The sequence below is a fragment of the Sardina pilchardus genome, chromosome 12 (assembly GCF_963854185.1).
Source record: "Sardina pilchardus chromosome 12, fSarPil1.1, whole genome shotgun sequence".
Taxonomy (NCBI): domain Eukaryota; kingdom Metazoa; phylum Chordata; class Actinopteri; order Clupeiformes; family Clupeidae; genus Sardina; species Sardina pilchardus.
Genome location: NC_085005.1, coordinates 3,638,168 through 3,659,280, shown reverse-complemented (window position 1 = coordinate 3,659,280; position 21,113 = coordinate 3,638,168). Strand labels below are relative to the sequence as shown.

At 41.9% G+C, this 21,113-nt stretch overlaps 3 protein-coding genes and 1 non-coding gene across 4 annotated transcripts; 2 read left to right on the top strand and 2 right to left on the bottom strand.

The window, feature by feature from the left end:
• Nucleotides 1–911: 911 nt before the first annotated feature.
• Nucleotides 912–2,494, bottom strand: LOC134098257 (12-(S)-hydroxy-5,8,10,14-eicosatetraenoic acid receptor-like). Its single transcript, XM_062551268.1, has one exon. It carries the CDS (start codon nucleotides 2,275–2,277, stop codon nucleotides 1,243–1,245), a length of 1,035 nt encoding a protein of 344 aa, XP_062407252.1. The 5' UTR covers nucleotides 2,278–2,494; the 3' UTR covers nucleotides 912–1,242.
• A 1,051-nt stretch (nucleotides 2,495–3,545) lies between these two features.
• On the bottom strand, nucleotides 3,546–5,600 carry LOC134098270 (12-(S)-hydroxy-5,8,10,14-eicosatetraenoic acid receptor-like). The gene is made up of 2 exons (XM_062551287.1): nucleotides 4,409–5,600; nucleotides 3,546–3,578 (listed from the first exon to the last, which is right to left on the bottom strand). Exons 1-2 carry the CDS (start codon nucleotides 5,072–5,074, stop codon nucleotides 3,546–3,548), a joined length of 699 nt encoding a protein of 232 aa, XP_062407271.1. The 5' UTR covers nucleotides 5,075–5,600.
• A 2,303-nt stretch (nucleotides 5,601–7,903) lies between these two features.
• On the top strand, nucleotides 7,904–20,404 carry si:ch211-140l13.3 (centromere protein J). The gene is made up of 14 exons (XM_062551286.1): nucleotides 7,904–8,366; nucleotides 8,547–8,667; nucleotides 9,207–9,267; nucleotides 9,430–9,618; nucleotides 12,059–12,178; nucleotides 12,447–12,510; nucleotides 12,663–12,748; nucleotides 12,946–13,068; nucleotides 13,318–13,392; nucleotides 13,509–13,649; nucleotides 13,748–13,832; nucleotides 14,003–14,123; nucleotides 14,208–14,346; nucleotides 20,194–20,404. Exons 1-14 carry the CDS (start codon nucleotides 7,904–7,906, stop codon nucleotides 20,266–20,268), a joined length of 1,863 nt encoding a protein of 620 aa, XP_062407270.1. The 3' UTR covers nucleotides 20,269–20,404.
• trnay-gua (transfer RNA tyrosine (anticodon GUA)) lies at nucleotides 14,936–15,022 on the top strand. Its single transcript is given in 2 exon segments — nucleotides 14,936–14,972; nucleotides 14,987–15,022. It is a non-coding gene; the product is annotated as a tRNA-Tyr (tRNA).
• Nucleotides 20,405–21,113: the final 709 nt, after the last annotated feature.

The window sequence follows — 21,113 nt, the reverse complement described above, 5'->3', positions numbered from 1 at the left end:
CCCCAACAGCCCCCCCCCCCCCCCCCAGACAATTGCACTACCCGATCCAATCCATAGCGTTCTATATTTATAGAATAATTAAATGTATACATAGCCACATTCTACTGTTCTTTATGCTGTTTATTCATTTATTCAGGTTTTTTTTTCATATTACTGTTAACGCATATCTACATTATTCTTACTACTCGCATAATATTACTGCTACTACACTGCACATATCTGTATATGTTGTTCAGTGTTACATTGTTCATACTGTATAACCATCTCTACTATTCTGCTCTCATAAGCATTGCACATGCATATTTATATTTAATTTATATTACTGTAAACCATACCACTCTCTTAAATGTATACTACTGTGTGTGTGTGTGTGTGTGTGTGTGTGTGTGTGTGTGTGTGTGTGTGTGCGCATGTGTGTGTGTGTGTGTGCGCATGTGTGTGTGTGTGTGTGTGTGTGTGTGTGTGTGTGTGTGTGTGTGTGTGGTTGTATGTGTGTCGTCCCTCAGAGCAGTGACCAGAGGGAGGCGCTGCTCCAGCTGCACGTGGGGAAGCTGCAGAGGGTCCTGGAGGAACAGGCCAGACTGCTGTCGCTCCTCAGTCCAGGTAAGTGACCGACTGTCAACAAACCCTGGGGTCAGTGAAAACACCCCAAGAGAAGTGTCAACAGAGAGGAGGACTTGAGCGCATTTTAACCCAATATGGAAGCGCTGTGTTTATCTGCTGTCAGGCTGAATGGAATGTGCAGATGGTTTCTAGATTATTCCTACACTTATTGAGGGGACTCCCCAAGAAATGATGTTTTTTTGGAAATTCCTCTTTTTGTGTTACAGAACATAATTTTAAACTTTACTTAATCCATCTTTTAAAACATCACATTTAACATTTATTTACAGTAGAAGATGTCAGGGAGCAGCTTGACAAACATTGTTTATCTTGATAAACAAATGTGATAATGTTTTATGCAATTACAGTAGCTGGAATGGAATTAACAATGAATAATGCATTTATGACATTCATGATTTACTGCTTAATGTGCAGAACATGTCCTATAAATATGTGTCAGAGATTGTATTTGCAACAATATGAAATGCAAATTATTGAAAAGTTTCCCAATACAATTTATGTACATACATTTACAGCAGTGTACGAACCAGTATAACAAAAGTATAACAAAGTATAACAAAAACACAGCACAGGCTATACAGGTAAATAAGTAAAACTCTTACAGCGTGTACTAATGAATTACAGCTCAGTCACAGATCTGTTTGAGCTCAAAGGTATAGAGGAGTTCACCAAGTCTCGGGAAGTACTTCTCTCGCCCCTATGTGTTGGCTTCTTGGCCCTTGAAGGCAAAATAGAGGACAAGTACACTTCTTTGAATTTTGAGCGGCAGAAGCAATAGACCAGTGGGTCTAGCAGACAGTCACTGTAGGACAGGCACATGAGGGCATCGTAGATCTGCACCACCACTCTCTCTGCCTCCGCATAGTCACGGACTCGGACTATCAGCAGGAGCGTCCTCGACACGGTCAGGGGAAGGAAACAGACGGAGAACACTAGCACCACAGATGCCATCAGAAATACAGCCCTGCGCAATTTGGTCTTGTCCCCAACGGTCTTTCTCTTCAGTCTGTTGTTAATCTGCACCGTGCAGAACACAAGCACTCCGAAAGGTATGAGAATCTGAGTGAAAAATACCGTCTCTCTCAAAAAGTCCGCAACTTGGGTCATTAATGTGTGATTCTGCGCGCGACCGAAGCTGTTGCAGCACTCAAAGGTTTCCAGCATGGTAGGGATGGTCAAAGGTAACAGCAGTAGCCAGATGAGAATGGAAATGTGAGGTGACTTTTTCAGAATCTTCAGAAAGTTTTTCCTGCCAGAGTGAACCACGTTAAAGTAGCGATCCACAGAGATGACGGTGAGAAAAGCAATACTGGCTCCCCGGTTGAGAAATAACATAAAGAGCATGGCTTTGCAGATGATGTCGTCTTCACTTTTTCTCACCCCAGTCAGAAAATTATGTACCTTAAATGGCAGGCATATCAGAAGTAGCAAGTCCGCCAATACCAGGTTGAAGAGGAAGAGGCTGTTATTCTTCCAGAATTTGAATTTAAAAAGGAAGACATACAAAACAGACAGGTTTAAAGGCAGAGCTAAAATGAACTCCACTGACATTACCACAGAGAGGAATATGTAAAGCTTACTCTCCTCAGTGTTGCAGTGATCTGTGCCGTTAGGTGCTGCTGTGCTGTGTTCCATTGCTGCACTGTTATTCATTTCTGTCTGTGACCCTGCGGTGTTGGAGCTCAGCTAGCACTGGTTAGGGTAAGTGTTGTGCACTTGCATCACAGCCACAGGATTTATGTGTGAAACAGAGGAAGTGAGACGTAGTAGGCGAGACGAGCCTGAAAACTAACTTCACGTTTACGCTCTGGAACAACTCCATATCAGGAAGGCTCAACTATAAACAATTTGTGGATTACTGAACATGTCAAGTACATATAGGTATGGAAATTCCCACATGTTTGAATGAAACTGTAAATTGACATGCTAGAGTGAAAAATGAGGTTTATTCACATAATGTGGAAGTTCAATAGTCCACTCTAAACAAGTGCTGTCAGGGACCTGCAGACCCTCTCCCCATTACATTTTTCACTGTGAGAGGAAGTTCAAAAGATTCCAACATCCACATCCTGATTATCATTTGCGAATTATTATTTAGGAGAACCGAGATATGGTGACCCTCAGCTCGTCAAGCATTTGCAAACCAGTGTTTTTTTACCCTAAGTGAGCGGACTCACACACACACACACACACACACACACACATACAGAGATGGACGAAACAGATTACACACCCTCAAAGTCAAAGGTGAAAGTTGTTGAATTTGAATTGGAACCTTGTTTCAGTGATATTCTTAGTCAACCTTCAGACTGATAGCAAAGGAAAGAAGAAACAAGTCTGATTGGTAGAGATTTTTTTCTTATTAAAGTTGTTTATTAAGGCAGTTAAATTCTAAAAGCAGACCCTCTCCCATATTCTGCCGAATTCCTTTTCTGCTCTGGTTCTGCAGTCTGCATTCTTGATTTATTTTTTACTCCCTGGAACCTCTCCTTTTTGTCTCTAAGATTTTCTTTTTTTTGACATATTTGTTTGAAACCCATGTGTATTTCATTTCCCCCAGCTGGACTGATGCTGGCTCCTGTTCTCTCGGCACAGTGGCTAAACCCGGCACCTACACTGACTGCTGCTAATCCCCCGGATACCCAGAGTGACTCTCCCAGCGCAACACTTCCTAGTGGAGTTAGACCACCTTCTGATGCAATGCAATGCTTGGTTCCAGCCAATCACAACTCAGGTCAGAAACAGGAAATAAATCTGCTTTGCCATTAGTAAAACCTCATGATACTGTACATAAATTAGTGTACAAAGACATTTATTTTAACTGATATGAATATGAAAGTACAAACTGATAAATAATCTTAAAAAAACAACAGGCTCAGATTTGGTAGAATGAAGTAAAAAATAATGTACAGAAAGCTACCTCATGTGAGGAGCGAGGGTCCGTGGTAGTTATACTGTCAGAGACACAAAACTTACAGCAACAGTGCAATAGCATTTCAGTTCCCCCCCTCAATCCTGAAAGTCAGGAAGGTAAAGTCAGTCATTTCGCAAGATAACAAAATCAGAATTCAGGTCTTCAAACCTGAACTGAAAAGACTCTGCACCTGTCTCTGTGCCATGATTGCATAACAGGTTCACAGCATGACTAAATTGTTTTTGTAGTCGTCATTGTGGACACAGCATGTGTAATACAACCTGTAGTGCACATTAACAACAGTGGTGTTACCTTGAAACCAGATTAGGGGTTTTCTATACATGCGGTGGCAAGTTTGGGCAACTAAAAATGACTCCTAACACCAAACACATAGAGTTCCTTACATATCACACACAACATAACAACAACAAGGATAACATTTGTACAGTTTTTACACAATATGTCATATACAAAATATTGCTTTTTATCCTACTGTGAAGTGTGTTGCTTTTCAGATGCAAATGAAGTCACTTGAGCGTCCTGGTTTCTCTCCCTGTTAGCACTGTGCAAAGGGGCTGTATTGGAAGTGTTTCCTGTTGAATGAGTGCTGTCACTTGGTTGTCCATCCTTTCCAATAAGAAATGGCAGGTAGTGTTCCAGATAAAGGCTTTTGAACTTTGTGCTGCTTAAGCAGTACACTAACGGGTCGAGCAGACAGTCTAAGTAGGACAAACACATGAGCCCATCGTAAACCTGAACAGCAATCACCTCAGCCTCTGGATGGTCGGTGACACGCACCAGTAAGAGAACCATTCTTGATATGGTGCACGGTAGAAAGCACAGAGAGAAGACCAGCATAACTGAGGTCACCAGGAACACTGCCCGACGCAACTTTGTCCTGTCTCCAACAGTCTTCTTGTTCAGGCGGTTCACAATCTGTGCTGTACAAAACACCAGGACTATGAAAGGGATAAGAATCTGGGTGAAGAAGACAATCTCCCTGAAAATGTCAGTCACATTTTCATCCTCACGCCCAAAGCTGTTGCAGCACTCAAAGGTCTTTAGCATAGTTGGAATAGTCAACGGGAGCAGTAGGAGCCAGATAAGGGTGGAGATGTGCGGCGATTTTTTCAGTATCTTCAGGAAATTCTTCTTCCGAGGATGCACCACGTTGAAGTAGCGATCTATGGAGATGACGGTGAGGAAGGCAATGCTGGCGCCTCGGTTCAGAAACAGCATGAAGAGCATGGCTTTGCAAACCACCTCATTCTGACTCCTCCGCTCTCCCATCTGGAAGCTGTAAGCCTTCACAGGCAAACAGATGAGCAGTAAAATATCAGCCAAGACGAGGTTGAAGAGAAATATGTTGTTGGTGTTGGTCTTCCAGAACTTCAGTTTGAAAATGAAAAGGTAGATCACAGTGAGGTTCAGTGGGAGAGCCAAAACAAACTCCACAATCATGACCACGGAGTAGAACACATACAGAGGCTTGTTCTCTGCTGTGCAGTTGTCACTCGGGTGAATAGAACTTTCCATTGCTGAGACAAAAAGAGGAAAATACTCTTATCAGTCAACAGTTATAGATATCCTCAACAGAAGACGCAGCAGATCTCAGGTTGTTCCTCCTTACGCTCCGTAACAAAATTCCAGTGCTTTGTGGTAATGTTGTGCCTCTGTGGTCGGCAGCTCAGTCTGGGAGCAATTTAACTCCTTGAAGCGCGCAGCTCCTCTAAAACTGCTCAGACTTGTTGGTTGAGCACCGCCCAAGCCTGGGGAAGCAAGTCACCACAGGCTGAGTAGATAAGCAGCTGAGCCCCTGAGAATACCGCACTGAAATGTAGGATGGAAAAATGTCCTCATCTCGTACTAAACACCAAGAGTTCCTTATTTGTCATTTTTTTGGGGGACGTGACATTTCGTGTCTTTTTTTTTCATTTATTTTTCCTCTCTTTCCCTTGTTGCTCCTTGGGGGATTCCAGTATGGAGTAACCTGAGCTGGGTAGAGCATTAAATGTTGCGCAACCTGTCTGGGAGTAAAACGCTTGCCGTCACTCCTCAGAAGTTTTACTAATGGTTCAGTGCACGAGAGCTATCGAAACCCACAGGAACGCTTTCGGAGTGGGCATAAAATACATAACTGTGAGTGGGGGCAAAGTACATGTAGATAGGGTGTGCCTAGGGATCACTGGATGGATTTGAAAGTGCAGGACGGCAAGGCATGTCTTTTTTTTACCACAGTGTATATGTCAGACAAAACAAACAGCAGAGGAATTTGGTGTCCAATGAGAAGTCGTCGTGGTCCACAAGTGGAATCCCTTGAGTCCATAAGAGCCGCTGGGCCAGACATGTCAGAGCTGGCCTGCTGTCAAGGGAATGCTGGTATGCCAAGAAAGAGGACATGACCCATTCAACAGTCAATTCATTACGTTTTCCAGGAGTTTAAAAAAAGCAACAAATTCCATCTGATTTGTTGGCATTTGTTAAATGTTGAAAGGAAGTCGACAGTTCACATATAGCCCTGTTGTTGCTTGTGTCAGGTTGTGATTAAATCAATTTCAACAGAATTGTGTGTCATTATTATCTTTAGTTGTTAGTTACTTAACTTAACAGCACAGGTGCCAGTATCTCCTGGAACAGTACTCAGCTCTACTGTAAATGGTTGTGACAGGTGTGTGTGTGTGTGTGTGTGTGTGCGTGCGCGCGCGCCTGCATGCATTGCCTTGGCGTTATTCTGGACAGTACCCTTTCATTTTCCAACCACATCAATAATGTATTGTATGTATTATTGATATTATTGTTATTATTATTATTATTATTATTATTATTATTATGTGTCTGCATGTTTTCCATGCATGACTATTCTTTCCATGCAATTATGGATATCCACAGTTCCTTCCTGGTTATGGATAAGCACCTGAGGGCAAAATTTGTTTTGAACTGAGGCAATTAACCGACCTGGTATCTTTCCTATATCCAATCCAGTATTCTTTCTGACCGTTTCTGCCTTGAGACCATGAAGTCTTATTTCAGTTTCAGTGTGACTCCTCTTTCTTGCTAATGTTGTCTTCACTAACGCTTCCAGCACATATGACTAACTTTAACATAAGACAGGTGAAATAACGTGCATAATTTAAGCAAGCATAATTTCCTTTTATTTTTTCCCGTACTGTGCTTTCTCTTTAAGGAGGAGAAGGGGTTATTTGTGCTGTTTCTTCATGGCCACCCTTTGAACAAAATTGTTGATATTTGTGTGGTTTTATGTTTATGATACGAATCAGATGAACATCTGAAGAAAGGTAGGGCAGAACAGAGGAACCTTTCTCCTATTCGAGAGGAGCCCGTGGAGGAGTTCCATCCAGTCAGTCCTTTCGGAATAAGAGGGATACGCCAGGTGAACCCAGAGGACCGGTAATGATCACGATCAGGGATAGGGAGCCTGTCTCTTCAGTTGGGGTCTTAAATGGTGTTGAGTGATAATGGGCTGCTGTATACTAATCAAAGCTGCACAATTCCAGGCCAATAAGACCTGCGGTGGGAGAAAGACGAAAAACATTTGAAGAGTTTCTTGAAGAGCAGCTCAAAGTCGATGGAAACCCTCTGTCAGTGGCAAATCAGGTTGGAGGAAATGAACACCCACACAATACTGCACATCTCTGCTCTGAACGTCTGTTTCAACATTTCTTTTCTTTTGAACAGAGCAATAAAGATAACCAGGTGCAAACAAGGAAGTTTCTGAGAAAAGGGGATGGTGTGACCGGCATTGACAAAAGTAAAGGCAAAGAGAAAGGGATTCCAGATTTGCTTAATAAGCAGGCAACAAGTGCTTTCCCTAAGCAGCGCCAACTGATGACACCGCCTTCCCGGTTTAGCAGTGAAAAGTGCACGACTAGAAACACACCCATGACGCAGACACCCAGTGAGGCAATTGTAGATCCACGGGAAGGCACTGACGCTCAGAATGTGAGCCACATATTAGTAGATGAGAAAGCAAAAACGAACAGGCAAAGTGCCAAGAAATCTGTCAGGGCTGCTGCAGAGCACCTTTGCTGCGCTGTCGAGAATGACAGAAGTCCAGCGTCCCATTGTCTTCAAACTTCAGTTAGTTACATATGTGCATTGCATGCAGTTGAAAATGACAAGAAAGACACTCATGATCACATCCAGCATAGCAACTTAAGGAGAAACAGCCTCCATCAGACCTCTGCAACTTCATCAGACAGAAAGGTCACCTTCGGGGTCACGCCTCAGACCGCAGGCGGTGTTGCCTTTAAAAAGGTAAATGATCAGATTGTGCGTGTATGCCAGAGAGCTCCTCATGGCACAGGCAGTGAATCAGGCAGAGCCCGGTCCAGCACTGAGCCTGCCATGCCAGACACGCTTAGCCTAGCCACAGAGCTCACGCGGTCTCTGCACTGCGCTGCCTCTGGTGAGAGCAGCAGCAGCAGCAGCGAGGATGACCCTGAATTGCAATGTCACAGGGACCCCATGCCTCCCTCCCGCCCTTATCAGAAGGACCATAACCTGGACCTCTCAGATGGTGACTATGCTAGCGATGCCCCTAGTGAGGCTGGGCCTTGTCCCCCTGTTCAAACTCGGAGGTGCAGCATCAACAGTCCCTGGCTCCCCAGCTCCAGTGAAGACAGTGACTCAGAACTAACATGCTTGAGCTGGAGCGGGACAGACCAGTCAAAGAAGCCAGCAGAGGTGAAAATAATGTCTGCTTCACAGCTGCTCACCAGCATTTTCCCTCAGATTGAGCCTGCTGACAAAAAAGCTGTCAATGCCAAACTGAAAGAGAAATGTGTGAGCACAAAGGACAATAGGCGTGGTGAGTCATACTAATCTGTACTTGAGTTAGTCCATTAGCTTTGTGCTTGAGTTAGTCCATTAGTGCTTTATTTAGATGGGTGGTGGCTCTTAACTGTTGTGTAGCCAACAGAGCTTACTATTGTATCCCCTGGCACAGCACTCAAGGCCAGCTAATCATTAATGCTTTCTCCTCTTGCAGGTGATCGAGCACCAGCTCAAACACAGAGAGATCTTACTCACGCTTTTAAGGCTGAAGTGAAACATGAGACATTGTTGGATGAATTGAAAAACAAGCAGGACAAGGCCATGCAGTTTCTCAGGTTTTTCGGCGGTCGCTGTTTGAAATGAGTTCCATAATACTTGAAAATACTGTCCTTGTAATCCATTTCATACCTATTCATTTTGAGAAGTAAATTGGCTGTACTTAATTTAGACAAAATGTGGCTCTGGATAGAATGAATTATAAAGATATTTGTCCTTTTAAAAAACTTTTACAATATTTAATTTTTCAACCATTTCAGCCAATATGCAAAATGCTGGTGAAAGGTAGTCACTCATTAGTGCCAAATCAAAACACAGCTCTAGTATGGAGAGAGTACAGCAAGTAATTGGTGGTTAAGTGAAAATATGTGGCCACGTGCAACATGAAAAAATGAACAGATTATTCCGTAGATTTTGCTGTTCTCACTCTGGTCGACTGGTTGCCACAATCAGATTACACATATCCTGCTGCATGCTTACTTCTCTTACTGAGAAAAAACACACGTTTGTTATCATTTTATCACCTGAAGGTGAGTGTGTTTTGTGCCATGATGTTCAATCTTTGACACGCGTGTTGTCTTTATCTTTGTGTTGACAGAGATAGCAGTAGAAATGATGAAAAATCCACAAGGGGCCAAATGGATCATGGCGTTGCCCTGGTAGGATACTTTTTGTTATTCGTAGCATATAAAATACTCCCCAGATTCAACAGTAATGTCTATTGTAGTGACAATTATTTCTGTGCTCCACTGAACTGTGTCTTTCTATACAGAGTATTTGTCCTTTCTCTCTCTCACTGTGCATGTGTCTGGGTGGTCCAGCTCCAGCAGCAGATCCTGGCTATGCAGGAGCTTGTCCAGCAGAAGGACAGGGAATGGTCCAGGGCTCATGGGCAGCTGCAGAGCCGTATGGACTCACTGATAAGGGAGAACCAGGAACTGAGAGGCAGGCTCACCAGTGCCGGCCCTGCCGCTCAAACGCCTCCCCCCATTCACCCACCTCTCATAAACGTAAGACTATACGACCGTTAATCAGAGTTTCAGTATGACCATTGCCCTGTCACAACACTGACTCAACGTAGAGTAGGCTAGGAAAACAAACGTGACTGTTGGGTTGCTACGTAATGTTGAAGTGAAGCGTCTAGCCTGTCTTGGCATGTTAGTCACATGTGTGTTAGTCACTGGACTGATGGCACAGACAGTAGGCTAATGATAATGTCATCATGTACAAATTGGGTCACAGACTTGATGAGGCTTGTTTGATTAAGCATGTCACCGGCAGTATGGCTCATTAAACAGGTGGTATCTGAACTTTTTACATATCCAGATCTTTGGGAATTACGGATGATGTCTTTATTTCAAGACGTGTAACCTAGATGTAGTGGTTTGCCACTATACTTTCATGACTTGTTTACAATTATGAATGTTTGAAATGTATGTAACTGTTTAAGATCACAATGCTGACATGAGTTTCATACGGTATCTTTAAAAAACACCAAATGCTTGTTTAAATCCTCAGGTGTAAGTTCGAAGTATAGATAAGATTTTGTGTGAGTATGAATCTCAGGCCAGAATAGACTAGCTTCACAAATACACCAGAAGAACCAGAGATGGATTGATGGTGGTCAGTCTGACCAGCCACTTGGTCTGTGCACGATAGAGATGCACGGATGGCGGTTACAACTGTGGACTCCGTGGATCAGTCGGATGATTAAAATTAATATTTGAATTAAATTCGGGCGGGTGCCGGTTGAACCAATCAAATATATACAATATATTATGTGCAACAAGAAAGTAGAATAGGCCTACATTCAGGGCTCGACATTAACGGTAGCCCAGTAGCCCCGGGCAACCAAATTATGACAAGTGGCAACCAATTCCTCACTCCTGGTTGCCCATGTGGCAACCACAACATTGCCCCATTTTTTTGTATTTGGCAACCAAAACCTCATGCCTGGTTGCCCAGTTGGCAACCACTTTTAAAAGCTAATGTTGAGCCCTGCCTACATTGCACGTTGACCGATGATTCATGACATGTCGTGTCTTGTCGCAGCGCTGGTAGGTTAGGCCAAGCAAACCCAAGCTATGAGCCCAGCTGTCTGTATTGGACAGAGTCAGAGGCGGACGTCCCAGGTTCAGAAAGTAAAAGTCCTGCCAAACATTTGACCCAACCATTTAATAAACCAGCTCATCCTAATTAGCAGCCAGTTAGATTAGATCATTAGTGATAATGTTAAGTGCACAGATAGAAAGCATATATGGCAGGACTTTTGCTTTCTGGAACCCGGGATGTCTGCCTCTGGACAGAGTTGAGTAACACATGGCAAAGTAAGGCTCATTACTTTATTCACCTAATAGAAGTCCTAGTCCTGTTGCTGTGGTGTGCTTTACCTTTGTCATGAGCAGGGTGCGTGGAATTAGGCCGCCTCCTACAGCACTTCCTCTGAGGTCGAGGCTTTAGATAATACGTCTATGCTTTCTATTTACAATTAGGTTGTTCATAAGAGCTAAAAATAAAACACAAATACAGAACAGGCTCGTCCTCACCCTGACAATGACAGTGAGTGCATAGAGTCAAAGATCCTTAATTCCGCTTTAACCCTCTCTGATAGAGTTACTGTAACTAGGCTAGCCTATAACGTGAATAACGTGCTATTGTATTCAGGCTTTCTTTCTTTTTGAAAAACGTCAAAGTGCAATAGCGATTAATAAGAAGGCTAAATAGCAGCATGTTGAAATTATGTGCTACATAATTACAATGAGATTTTACAGTAGGCTACTCTAGTCGATGCCGATTTATTTAATTATTTTTGTCCCTGTCTGCTGATCTGAGACTGAGTTCACTGCTGATATTCTGGGGGCAGCCTAGGCCTACAACATAGCCAATAGTTGGGACTCAAGCATTTAAATATCTTTGCTGCATAGATCAGTCTCCTTTTTAGAACAGGCAGCAAGAGCTTCCCGGCCTCACCTTTCCTTAGCTGCGCCTTACATTGCCCTGCAGCACTCATAGACTTTAAAAGAGCCAGCGGATGGCGGGTGGTTGTGGTTTTGAAAATTGGTCAAAAAAGTTGAGCGGATGAATGGCGGATGGATGATGAGTTTTGTGATGCGGTTGCGGATCAATTAATAGCTCATCCGTGCACCTCTAGTGCACGAGGATATTCTAGCTGGAGAGGTTGCTGTTACATCCCTATCCAAAAGGAAACATCTGTCATTGTCACTGTCACAGAAAAAGGCTTATCTACAATTTTGTTTCATTTTTAAATTAAGAATAATTGTCCATTGCAACAAAAAGTATGTTTTAAACAACAACAAAAAAAACATGTTTGCTTGAAATTACAGCTGTATAAACACGCCATCTAGTGGTTAGTGCTTCAAATCTGTATCTGACACGTTCAAGTTAACTTTATTAAGATGATTGCTGATCTCTTCACTCACTTAAATTTAGATGACAGAACAGCAGAAGTCCTCCAAGCACATTAGTGTGGGACACCACTCCAGAGCGCCTACTCCTGCTTTTGATCACACTGATGACCACCAAAATGCTGCTCCATCAAGGATGGTTGTGGTCAGTATGCAGCCTACTCCTGTTTAACAATAACACATCACTTAATCAGTAGAGGATGACACAGGGTAAAGAATGATAGGACTTTTCCTTCTTCAAGTGCTGTTCACTACTTTTTTGACATTTCTTTTTTTTTCTTAATTCAGTAAAGTTGTGATTCTGTTCTTGTTGTGGATATGTTCACTGTTGAAAACATGTTTCTGGTTTGCATTGAGGTAATTCGGCCTGATCGAATGACTTTTGTAGTTATTAAATTATCCTTCAATTACAGCCAAATCAAACCTTTCATGCCAGGGTCCAGAGAACCAAAGACCAAAGACCAAGCACACCCTTCAGTAAGTGGATGAGTGTCATCATAATTCCTCCTTGTAACAGTTTCCACAATAATATTGACCATGTTTTTCACGTTATTGTTGTCCTCATGATATGTATATGTTTATCTTTGCTTCTTGTATTGTATTGTAAAATGGTATTTCCAATCACTCAGGCATGCCCTCTGCAAACTCAGGAAGCCCTGAGGGCACACAGGGCCTAGTCACACACCACAGGTCGCACGTTGACAATGGCAGAAAGGTATTCAGTTGACATGGTAACATGCTAATTCTACTTCAGTCATAGAGTAGACATTCCAGATGTCAAATGAATAAGAGCACTGTACCGGAACGCTTCACACAAAATGTAGTTAAGAACAATGTATTCTGCAAACAAAGTAACACCAACCCCACAGGCCTGCGAGTGAAACTGTCATGTTGCTGCTCTTGTTAATTGAGGTATCATGGGTGTCCGAAGACAGCCCGAGGAAGCTATTGGATCGGTCATATAAGAGCTGGACCCCCAGAGGTAAACGGACTCCATCGGTATGCCAGACAACCTCCTCTGACTCTGATCACATGGTAATGTATGTTGTGTGTGCATGGATATAGTGGTTCATGGCCTAAGCCTAAATAAAACACCATCCCTTTATAAGTGTCCAAGTTGCTCCCTCAAATTTGTTACATCTTTAATCAAGCATGCCACACATGGCTATTAGTAAACTATGTTTGAGCTCATCTGAATTAATATTGCATTGTGCGCTGGTGTGATGTAGGTTTTATTCACAAAGTTATTTTCCGACTAAATGTCCATATTCTAAAACCAAATAGGACAATAGTAAACCATCAGCACTGCGGGGCATGAAGAATGACGTGAGAGAGGAAATACACTACCCAGATGGAAAGGTGACATTGACTTAAGAATCCTTTCATCATTAGTCAATGGCCATTTGCCATTGTATTTGGAGCACATTTACAGTATATATCCTGTAGAAATTAATTCATTCACATTTTCTGTGCAGGTTGAACAAATTTTTTCCTCTGGTTGCCGAATTGTTATATACCGAAATGGTACCAAAAAGGAAGTATCTGCAGATCAGAAATCAGTGACGATTTCGTTCTTCAATGGTGATGTCAAACAAATATTAGCTGATGGTAAAGTGGTATGTCAAAATTTAAACTTTAAGTTGTCCTGTAGAAACACCTATCTCTGGTTGGTAGAGAAAAGGCCTCTTAATGAAATGCATTGTCTCTCTCACAGGTGTACTACTATCATGATTCTCAGGCATCTCACACCACATTCCCCTCTGGCCTGGAGGTCCTGCACTTTGGAAATAACCAAACAGGTAGTGTGACAGAAATGAAGGGGTTGATCTCAAGCACTGAATATATGTTGTAGCATGTAGGCTACAGATAGCCAAAGACAGACAGAACATATTGAAAGTTTTTTTTGTACTGACTGTTCATTTTTTGTTATTGTTATATTTTCTCATTCATTCTTTATGGGTTATTGTAGAAGAACATCATCCTGATGGTAGCAGAAAGATTATTTTCCCTGATGGCACAATCAAGCACATTTTCCCTGATGGTCGAGAGGAAAGCACATTTCCGGATGGCACTGTGGTTAAGTTAACAGAGTAAGAGTGTATGTCTGTTGACACCATCTATCCATCAAATATATTCCCCTATCTGATCATGTCGTGCATGTATTTGACCTGTAGGAATGGGGAAAAGTCTGTGGACTTTACGAATGGACAGCGTGAGGTTCATACTTCACTGTATAAGAGAAGAGAGTACCCAGATGGAACTGTGAAAACAGTGTATTGGAACGGAAGACAAGAGACACATTCAGCAGGGAAGGTCTGCATCAGGCACAATGAGATGACTAGGGTTCAAAAATAAGCATTCCGTTCAACTATTGTTTATCTTGTTTTATTATTATTATGTGAATACCTTTACATTTCCAATGAAAAAGTGAATGCTGTCATTGGGAGGTGAAAATGCATTTCAAAAGTCATAGCCAATATAGCCTAGGAGCCTACTGTATTTTACACTAGACTTTGATAATCTACACTCATCTAAGCGCTAGTGGGCCTAATGCCTAATACACCCAGAAATACGCCACCTTCATCTCAATAAAACCAGACTTAGGTCCGTCGTTGTCAGTCAAAATAGGCCTATCTATGATTGTCAGCTGGGACCAGGCATGACTGACTCACCAAATAAGTAGCCTAGGGCTAGGCTACCACAGATTAGCATGTAGGCTATACACATAGGCCTACTGTTTATTTGATCAGTTTTTTTTTTTTTTTCAATCAGATCTTCCTAGTGAATGGGGAAATATAGGCTACTTTTATGCATGAACGAGGTTCATAAATGCTGCCGAGAAGATTGGTGTTTTATTAACATGGTGTTTCATAATGATTCTTTTTCCATTTACCCATCGGCCCCTTCGATAGCTCAGTTGGTAGAGCGGAGGACTGTAGCGGAACACACTGACATCCTTAGGTCGCTGGTTCAAATCCGGCTCGAAGGAGGTTACTTTTTCTCTCATCACATACAATAACGCTTTCAACGACGAGCTAAATATCTCAATACATGTTTTGACGTAAATCACATGGGCAGTGCATGCATTTAGAGAGGGCAAAATGTTTGGTTCAAAATGGATGATAGACTACCTGACAAGAGTCAGTGTCGGAGCTGAGAGGCGAGATCGGAGGCTCACTCTCAACATAATGTTGTCTTTAAAACTATGCCTGAATGCCTTCAGATGTAAAAGCATAGATAAGACTGTATTTTGCTGACAAGAAGCTCCAACAGGCGCAATACGTACAGAACACTACGAGGTCGGACCATAGACTGTAAAAAGTAACGGACATGAGGATTTTGTAGCCTACGAGGGACGTAAGAAGTGTGGGTTAATCGGACGGGCCATTGTATTTGTGTGTGTGTGTGTGTGTGTGTGTGTGTGTGTGTGTGTGTGTGTGTGTGTGTGTGTGTGTGTGTGTGTGTGTGTGTGTGTGTGTGTGTGTGTGTGTGTGTGTGTGTGTGTGTGTGTGTGTGTGTGTGTGTGTGTGTGTGTGTGTTCATATATATTTTCATAGCGGAAAGGGGGATTGGCTAAAATGGTAGAGCGCAAACATGAGCGCAAGCGAGAGGTAGCAGGATCGATGTCCGCATCCTCAAAAAACATTATTATTCTAGTCCCAAATCGTCAAACCCCTGCCCTGCCGTTGTTGTTACCTGGCCGTTTGCAGTAGCCACTAGCCAGCCTACCCCTACCCAACTAATCATTAGCCGGAGCGATGGGACACGAGGGACCAAATTGCGTTTTTGTTTTTATTCACGATTGGTTGAAAGATTGAAGCAACAGCCCCTGGTCTCTAGCGACATCTGCTGTAGGCCTAGGCTACATTAATTAGCCCATGCAGTGCAATAAAGGCCGCGCTCTAATTTAATTCGATAGCAAGGTTTAGGCAGAGACACTTATAGACTTTGGTTTAGGCTAGTTGTAAGTAGGCTAAATAAGAAACAACAGCTGCCAAAGATACTGTACACTTGTAGCCTACTACTATGGTCCGCCAACCGTAGCTCTTCACATAGGATTTACACCTCCAATCTCCAGCCAGATCTGACACATTCAGCTTTTTAGAACAGCACAATATCAATCAGTTGATGGGCCAAAACTAGCTTAATTGTCATCAATGCAATATCAGCAAGAACTGATCTAGGGCCTAAGCCTAAAAAAAACTAGCAGGATGCAAGCACACGCGATCCACTTTAACCCATTTAATCCCAAATTTTTCCCAGACATGAAAATATCAAAATCATGTGTCTTGAGTAACCCTTTGAAGTAATCAATTACTATTTTTTAAAATTTTAATAAAAAAGTGGGTGAAAAGGAGTGTTTTATTTTCGGTCACAATTGTTACCGATGGGAAACTACAGAGTCAGATTTTGGTGATTTTCTCTTTTTTTGACACATTTCATTGTGCAATCATCTAATTTCCAATAAATTCCAGTCAGAGATGATATGGGGACATTGTCCAAGGTCTGTTCTTCACATTTATATTTGTATCACAATACAATACTCAACATTGACTATGCAATTTTGTGTTATATTCTAAGTGTGCCGATTTTTACATAGAGAAGCCATTATATCACACTATTATACATAGCTATTGTAATAGCTGATTTTCTATGCTGTTCTTTATCTTAATTTTACTTTCAGTCATTACCTGCACATATCAGATCTAACTGACTGTCCAGATTTGATAATCATACCTCAAAAACAGTAAATCATTGTCCTCATTGACTACTATTTTACATATGTCACATAGCCTATACAAACTAGGTGGTGGGGGGTATAATCAACTCGCCAGTCAGCCTGTTAGAGGCATAATGCCTAAATGTATGCAGAGACCTGCAATAGACATGAACAACCTTACCATGTTTACATAGAAAAGCCATTATATCATCTGTATCAACTATATACCACAATGCAACAACCACCACATGTTGCAAAAAGAGATGTCGTTTGTCTGTTTATTATTGTAAATAGAAAAAGTTTTTAAGCCAAGTATACTTGCGTACACAAGAAATTTGGTTTCTGCATTTATCCCATCCGTGAATTAGTGAACACACATGAAGTGACATCCTAAGTTACCTGGTCCCTTTGCTCCAAAGGCCTCATATTCATAAGGCTCTATGTCCCCAGTGTCCTATATATCCTGGGACCTATGCTCATTCGGGTATCTACTATGTGCTTTATAATGCTGGAGGACCCTGGAAACATACAATGCTTGACTTGGAGAACACAGGACCACTGTCCCTGATCCCAAATAACCCAGAGGAGCATAGGAGCCTGCTCTGACCTCAGTTATTGGCCTAATCTAGTGTCAGAACGGTGTGATAACCATTATATTGCTCAATTTAATTCATTTTACTACTGGATTAAGGTTCTAAATACATAATAGGACACAGTCTGTAACGTGGACATACAATAGTGTCAGGACAGATTGATGAGACAATTATTTTTGATCACATGAAGCTGTGCTTCTGGTTTGTCTGCCTGGCCCCTGTGACATAGGCCCTTTACTGTGCATAAGTGTGTGTGTTGGGGGGCTGTTGGGAAAGGGGTGGGGAATATATTTTCTGGTAAGGTTGTTCATGTCTATTGCAAGTTTTTGCATACATTCAGCCAATTTGCCTTCAACAGGCTGACTGGCGAGTTGATTACAACCCCCACCACCTGTGACATATGCAATATAGGAATATATAGGAATATAGTCAATGAGGACAATGATTTACTGTTTTTGAGGTATGATTGTAAAATCTGGACAGTCAGTTAGATCTTATATGTGTAGGACATTACTGAAAGTAAAATTAAGAGAAAGAACAACATAGAAACTTAGAATATAGCAGAGAATTGCAGAGGCAATGTTGAGTATTGTATTGTGATACACATTTAAATGTAAATAACAGACCTGGGACAATGTCCCCATATCATCTCTGTTTGGAATTTGTTGGAAATTAGATGATTGGACAAAGAAATGTGTCAAAAAAAGAGAAAATCCCCAAAATCTGACTCTGTAGTTGCCTAGCGGTCACAATTGTGACCGTCTTCATGTTCACTCATGCTATGAGAACGCTGAACAAAGTTCACATATTTCATTTGCATCCCTCCATACTAGACACCTTATTTTTGGGGAAAATGTATTGATACTTCATACAATGACATCTGTAAAGGCACAGAAGCAAAAAAAATAAATCGGTCACAATTGTGACCGTTGGGATTAAATGGGTTACTCTGAACAGCACTCACACAGGATTTCAAATGCATTAAGTTAACACGCAACTGAGCCAAGATTCACTTCCACACAGTCCTTTTTGCCACAGCGGGCTGGTCGACATCAAGCCTACCTACCCGATGTAGCATTATATCCAACACCACGAGGTTCGTGTGTTTCGTTCATTTGATAGCCTATTCAATTCAGAATCAAAAAAAAAAAAAATAAAGAATGACTTGTTATTTCATTATTTGTTTATGAATGTGATACGAAGAAGCAAACGCGTTATTGTTTTTCAGACTATTGATTTCGTGGTGTACGACGGGGGCCAGCTAGAAATTTTAGGTTCCCGGGACGTTCCTGTGGTGCACCGAACGTAACGTTCCAAAGACGTCCCCAGACGGTTCCGCTGCGGAGTTCAGATTTTTTAGGCTAGTGAAAAGGATACATAATTTCATGAGACAGCCTACTGCATACACCTACCTTCCGTCATATACGCTAGGATACACTTAAAACACATAAACACAGTCATAGGCAAATTGCTTTTTAATATTAAATAGAAGCTTGTTCTATGCATGTTTTTATGTCAAGTCACGTTTATTTATAGAGCACTTTAAAAAACAACAATACAGCTGACCAAAGTGCTGAACAAAACCAAGCTAAAATGACTAGATTAGACAAACACATAGGACAACAAAAAGATAGACATCAATAAACAAACAACAAGGACAACAAAGTGACTAAGACAGAGGAATGCAGATCAAATAAAATAAAACATTCATATAGAATTGAATGCTAGGGTGTAAAGATGGGTTTTGAGATGGGATTTAAAAACAGCTAAGGAGGGAGCCAGGCGTAAGTGCAGTGGCAGTTCGTTCCACAGTTTAGGTGCAATCACTGCAAAAGCCCTGTCACCTCTGCTTTTCAACCTAGAGGGAGGAACAACTAGGCGGAGTTGGTCAGCTGACCTAAGAGCCCTAGAGGGTGTGTGTATTTTTAAAAGATCTGATATATAAGAGGGGGCAAGACCATGTAGTGCTTTGAAAACAAAAAGGAGGATTTTGAAATTTATCCTGTAACGTATTGGGAGCCAGTGGAGAGCTGCAAGTACAGGTGTAATGTGCTCTCGCCTTCGTGTTCTGGTGAGAAGGCGGGCTGCAGAATTCTGCACTAGTTGAAGGCGTGAGAGGGAGGAGCAGCTGACGCCTGCATACAGGGCATTGCAGTAGTCAAGGCGAGAGGACACAAAGGCGTGAATGACCTTCTCAAAGTTATTAAAAGATAGAAAGCGCTTAACTTTAGATAAAAGCCTTAATTGAAAAAAGCTAGACTTGACAACCATGTTGATTTGTTTTTCCATTTTAAAATTAGAATCTAAAATTACACCATGTATTAGTACACACTATGTATTAGTATTATTATTGATTTGCATGATTTCTTATTTGGACAGCCTAATTCTTATATGGGTAGGCAAATATGCACAGTGTTAAACGTTACAGTTCATAATATTTCCCCATCTTTGCTGAGGTCAAATTTTGTGTGTAAGGAATTAAAGGCTTGTCTGATAAAGACGCTTGTCCCACATAAGCAAGGTCAGTTATATGATTTAGGAAAATAAAAGCCCTGGCTTTTTATAGCCTTTAAAGTTTCACGAACACCTACCTTTTCTGCAGTAAATGGTTCACCAGTGGCCCCAGATTTGTGATGAATTATGACAGTGAAGTCTTATCAATGACTTTACCATAACCATGCCAGAGAAAAATACAGTATACTGAAATACACAACCAGTAGAATTTATTTATTTAAATAACTATGTACAATAGTGCAAGTGCCTCACTTCTCACTTTGCTCCTCTTCCCTGCCCTCTCCTGCCCCATCCCTTTGCCCCGCTCCCGTCTGCTCCTTTTTCTTGCCGTAGCCTCTGGCTGCCAGACGCTCCCGCCACTCAGCGAAAGACTCAGTGGCTGTCTCCTCACAGTACCAGTTCCCATAATACTGCTGGTGCCCCGGGTGCTTGCGGTCCTTTAAGCAGCGTCTGCACACCACCACATCTGTTTCTTTAGTGTACTTTCGAACACGTACACCCGCTTCTTCCCTCTCCATCCTCCTCTTTCTGTTCCTCTGGGTGTTATATGGAACATCTACAGGTGATGCTGAAGACACCAGACTGGCTGGCAGGATCATCCTTGGCCTTGGACCTTGTATTGTGTGGCAGTGGCTGACGGACGCTGCACAGAGGCGAGTGTGGCAGTAGCTGAAGGGCCAGAACGCTGCAGGGGGGTGAATGTTGCGCAGGCCGCAGACAGGGGCAGTTATTAGTTGGCAGCATCTTTGAAGGCCTGTGGAAAGCTTAATGTTAAAGCTAGAACATTAAATACAGAGTTTACAATGTATGCTCTATATATTGTGCTAAAAACTGTCCCTATGTGGTGAACGGTATGGAAGATAGCTTGAAAATTGATGAAAACCCATTTTGTGCCGTTTTTGACAGCATCTACCAACAGCATCTACCAACATGAAACTTTTTGTTGTTGTTGTTTGTAAAGATTTGTTCTTAACATATCAAAAGAGTGTGATGGTGTTCTGCCTCATTTTCTGAAAACTATTTTTTCAAGATGTGTCATTTTTGTACATACAGATAATGATTGCCAAAATCTGGGCTTTTTATACAGGAACAAGTCCAGCTTCCCCATGATCAGTAGGAAGAGAGTTGTTGAGGCTGTATTTTTATCAGTTTTAGACTATGGTGATTGTAGTATAGTTAAGGACACGCCTACTACGGAAGCAGGAGACTAGAGAGATGTGATAGAACATGAGTATAACACGTGTGACAATACA

Bases quoted from the DNA above. Each gene is read 5' to 3' on its own strand.
- LOC134098257 (XM_062551268.1), bottom strand. From the start codon at position 2,277: ATGAATAACAGTGCAGCAATGGAACACAGCACAGCAGCACCTAACGGC.
- LOC134098270 (XM_062551287.1), bottom strand. From the start codon at position 5,074: ATGGAAAGTTCTATTCACCCGAGTGACAACTGCACAGCAGAGAACAAG. The intron at 3,579-4,408 runs GTGACCTCAGTT...TGTCTCTGACAG, and splicing joins TGCGTCGGGCAGTGTTCCTG to TATAACTACCACGGACCCTC.
- si:ch211-140l13.3 (XM_062551286.1), top strand. From the start codon at position 7,904: ATGCCAGACACGCTTAGCCTAGCCACAGAGCTCACGCGGTCTCTGCAC. The intron at 13,069-13,317 runs GTAATGTATGTT...AAAACCAAATAG, and splicing joins CCTCTGACTCTGATCACATG to GACAATAGTAAACCATCAGC. The intron at 14,347-20,193 runs GTCTGCATCAGG...TTCTTGCCGTAG, and splicing joins AGACACATTCAGCAGGGAAG to CCTCTGGCTGCCAGACGCTC.